At 37.0% G+C, this 4090-nt stretch overlaps 1 protein-coding gene across 1 annotated transcript; it reads left to right on the forward strand.

Annotated features, from left to right (window-relative positions):
* Positions 1-1137: 1137 nt before the first annotated feature.
* LOC125482754 (protein phosphatase 1 regulatory subunit 12A-like) lies at positions 1138-3610 on the forward strand (the record flags this gene model as incomplete). The annotated part of the gene is made up of 5 exons (XM_048594886.1): positions 1138-1256; positions 1627-1765; positions 2403-2507; positions 2712-2759; positions 3518-3610. Coding segments are annotated over 5 exons (474 nt in total), but the record flags the coding sequence as incomplete, so codon positions are not given.
* Positions 3611-4090: the final 480 nt, after the last annotated feature.

Below are 4090 nucleotides of genomic sequence, written 5' to 3' on the forward strand. Positions count from 1 at the left end.
AAGGGCTTGTCATATGAGGAGCAGTTGAGGTTTCTGGGTCTACTTGGAGTTTAGAAGGATGAGAGGGATCTGATTGAAACTCTCAGAATACTGAGAGGCCTGGATACAGTGAATATGGAGAAGATATTTCCACTAGTAGGAGAGACTAGGACCTGACGGCACAGCTTCAGAGTGAACGGATGATCCTTTAGAACTGAGATGAGGAGGAATCTCTTCAGCCAGAGGGTGATGAATCTGTGGAAGTCTTTGCTGCCAGATGCTATGGAGGCCAAGTCATTGGGTGTGTTTAAGATAGAGATAGGTTCTTGACTAGTATGGGGATCAAGGGTTATGGAAAGAAGGCAGGAGATTGGGATTGAGAAATGATCAAATAATGGAGCAGACTGGCTGGCCTAATTCTGCTCTTCTATCATATGATCTTGTATTCAATTACTCCAATATGGAAATATTCAATTACTCCAATGTTTTTAGAATGGAAAATAGAACTTTGTTAATAGGGTTATTATTGATCTTGGGTCGCTGGTTCAAGTTGGTAGCAAGTGCAGAAGAGCATGAATGGCTATATGGGTTTCAAATCAATCAAAAATCAAATCAAATGGGTAGTATCTAGACAAAATTGTGGAGGGAGGCAGATATTAGTGGAAAAGTTGTGGGAAAATGAGATATTTGATCTTGTGATGAAAAGAGCTTTTGAAATGAACAGATGGATGGTGGATTTTGTTTTAGTCTCTATACTTTGTAACATTTCTGGTTTGAGATTCAGAAATATGTACAGGATTTGCATTTTACCATGTTTAACCAATTGAAAAGAGTGGGGGATTACTGTTGGGAGCTGTGAATTTGCTTGTTTGATTTTTTTTTTTGAGCGCTTGCCCAACTGAAAGTGGGAAACTTTAAATTAAAATTGGCAGTTATGGTTTGTTGTGAGAAGAAGCACCTTCATCTTTGTGAAATGGTGTTTAACAATGAAGATTAGCATTTCAGCTGTGGAACTATTTTGACCATTCATAGCAGTTGTTCTTTTTTTTTGAATAAAAAGTGTCACACTAAGTTGAGATTATCCTGAAATTCTGTTTTAAATGCCAGAACGTATTAAATTTGGGTGTGTTATCGACTCTGTGATTTTTTCCTTTTTAGGATAGAAAGACTGTTGCTCAATCTGTGCTTCACAGTTTATTAGATCTTTATTGTGGAGCATTAGAACATGTGCTAAACTTTGAACTTCTCTTTTTTTTTCAGAATGACAGACTTTCAAGGTATGATTTTGTTCATTTTTATAGCCTCTATATTATTCCTAGGCAAAATGCACAAGATTTTAAACAATACCACACAGGGTTTGTAATAGTTTAGGATGATTAATTTACATTTATATTATTGGAAGTTGGAGGAAGATTGTGTGTTATTGAGGTTCTGAGAATAATTGGGTAAGTAAAATTAGAAAGATTTACATCTTTGGGTAGAGGATGAACATATCTGTATTAGAAGTGTTTTGCTGGGAAGATTGCCAAAATTAGTAAGAAACCACACACTCTTCTGATGTTGCTTTAGGTTTATTTGATTACAGTAAACATGCTCATGACACCACGATAAAATAAAGCAAGTTAACAATGTCTACTTGTTTTACAGGTTTGACCCAGGGCTTTCTAATACTGCACATAATGAGGGTCCTGAACAGTTCACTAATCGAACAGGTTTCTCTACTTATAGAGGAAGCAAGCAAGGGTCTCTCAGGGCAGAAAAAGAAGACACGTTGGATTATAAAAAGGTGACCACTGAAGTGGTGTCCTGTCTGAATTTGTGCTTTGTAAATGCATTTCAATATTGTGAAATAATCCTGTCCCTGACTTCCTTGCATTTGTGTGCAAAGCAGGCTCTTGAGTCCTGGGTTAGTGCCCTACTCAAAGACATGCTGATCATGCTGCACTCCCTCCAGATCGCGGTGCAGAACTATCTGAGTTCCTGTTTTTCTGATGTGCTGTTAACGAAGAATCCTGTTTGCCTGCTTTTGAGGACTGGAAGATTACATGACTTAATACGTAGAAATTTAGGCGAGTTGACCTGATGTCCTGGAGACAATATAATTCCTCAACCATCAAAACACCTTTTCTGATCACTTACCATGTTATTTGACCTGGCTGACTCAAATTGGGGCTTCTGTGTTTAGCTTGTATACATGACGACAAACACAATCAATTGGCTTGAAGCACTTTGCGATGACACTGGCTTGAGCAAAGCGTTATGTAAATGCTAATTAATTTTTGGCTCATAGTTGAAAGTTTCATCAAGAGTTGCAATTTATAGAAGAGGGCAATTCTACATTTGGTAAACATGGTATTTAATTTGTATTATTTTAAAAGTGGAATTCCATGTATTACAATGGTTGGATATTTGTACTTCCACAGCTTTATGAGCAGTTCTTGGCAGAAAATGAGAAACTTAAGGCGAGTCTACATGACACAAACCTGGAACTGAATGAGTTGAAAGTGCAATTAGAGAAAACCACACAGGCAAGTGCAACTGTTAAATCTTGCATGACAATGGAAAATAGAAACGATATTTCACTGTTTGGAGTCAAGTAATGAAGTATGCTGTGTCGAATACAAATTGGTTCGTGTGCAAACAGCTTGATTATTTTTGCAGCAAGACATCATATGGCTTTGGGTTCACCCAGAATATCCTGACTTAGAGACAATACCAATATTGTTTTTCAGAGGCAAGAAAGGATAGCTGATCGGTCGCTGCTCGAGATGGAGAAAAGGGTGAGCTTTAATTCGGAATGATCTCTTAGTGCAATCTAGAATGACATGAGTAATTAAAATTTTGAATAGTTTCAGTGATTTATGATATTTAGATTAATTTGGGGTGATCACATTATTAGCTTACATGTCATTTTAAGTCCAGGTGAAAATTCCAGTATTATAGACCATTGAGAAAACAAGCTGTCGTCTTAATGGACTAAAATAAGCTATTTTCTCAAACACTAAACAAATTAAAATTGTGTATTTTCGCTGTTATTTATTTTACATTGCGGGGTAAATTGACAACTGGATCCTACGTTGAGTTGAGGTGTTGTAAAAATTGCATCAGCATTGTAACCTTCAATAAAACTGCAGTAGCAACTGTGAAAAGGAGAAGCTGACCTGTTTTAATGCATAATTTATAAGCAACATACGTCACTGAAGTATTGATCGCATTTTCGGGTGCAACGTACCAAGGTGTAAGTGTGTCCTCTGGGTTTGGCATCTCTAGGTCAATGCTCAGGCTGTTCAAAACCCATGGCACTCAATAATTCGGCAAACTAGAGCATAGTGGATGACTTCCTGTCAGTCACCAGAACTGCGCAGTGTATTCTGCAGATGTGGGAAAATGTTTGTTTTTCAAGCCATGATGGGAAACTATTGGGAAATGCATTATCTTTATAAAGCAGTGGATGAAGACTTAGAGCAAAACATGTTTTATTTAGACTTTGCTTTTCCTTTTCAATGCAATTTTGTCATAGTTTTCCATTATTTAACAGGAAAGAAGAGCTCTGGAAAGGAAAATAGCAGAAATGGAAGAGGAGCTTAAGGTAAATGTTTAGACACCATTTACTTTAAACTGATTGATATCGAGCATGAAAAGTTCACTTGTGCACAGAGTATCTTCTAAAAAGCATCATAAGTTTCCTGTTGTGAATGTAAAATGAGATTTATGTGTTAACTTCTGATGTATAAACATGGGATTAGCATGAAAATGTTTAGCTGGCCAAATGAAATTGCCACCACAACCAGTATTCTCAATATATCAGCTTGACATTGCAAGAGCAGTAAAAATGAGCTTATCAAAATGTAATTTGTTTATCAAAATTCTTCAGTTTGATTAATTAAACTTGTTGGTTTGGTTTTGACACTGGCAGATGCCTCCAAGGAGGTTTTGTTTAAAATGTGCATCATTATGACCTTGAACAAACCAAAGGCCCAGATTTTCCCCTTGGTTCTGTTGCATATCTGGCACAACTGTTTCCATGCAATCAAATGAATAGATTTGTGGAGGGAAATTGAATCAGAGATAGTAGGAACTGCAGATGCTGGAGAATCCGAGACAACAAGGT

The sequence above is a fragment of the Rhincodon typus genome, unplaced genomic scaffold (assembly GCF_021869965.1).
Source record: "Rhincodon typus isolate 14 unplaced genomic scaffold, sRhiTyp1.1 hic_rhity00016420, whole genome shotgun sequence".
Classification (NCBI taxonomy): domain Eukaryota; kingdom Metazoa; phylum Chordata; class Chondrichthyes; order Orectolobiformes; family Rhincodontidae; genus Rhincodon; species Rhincodon typus.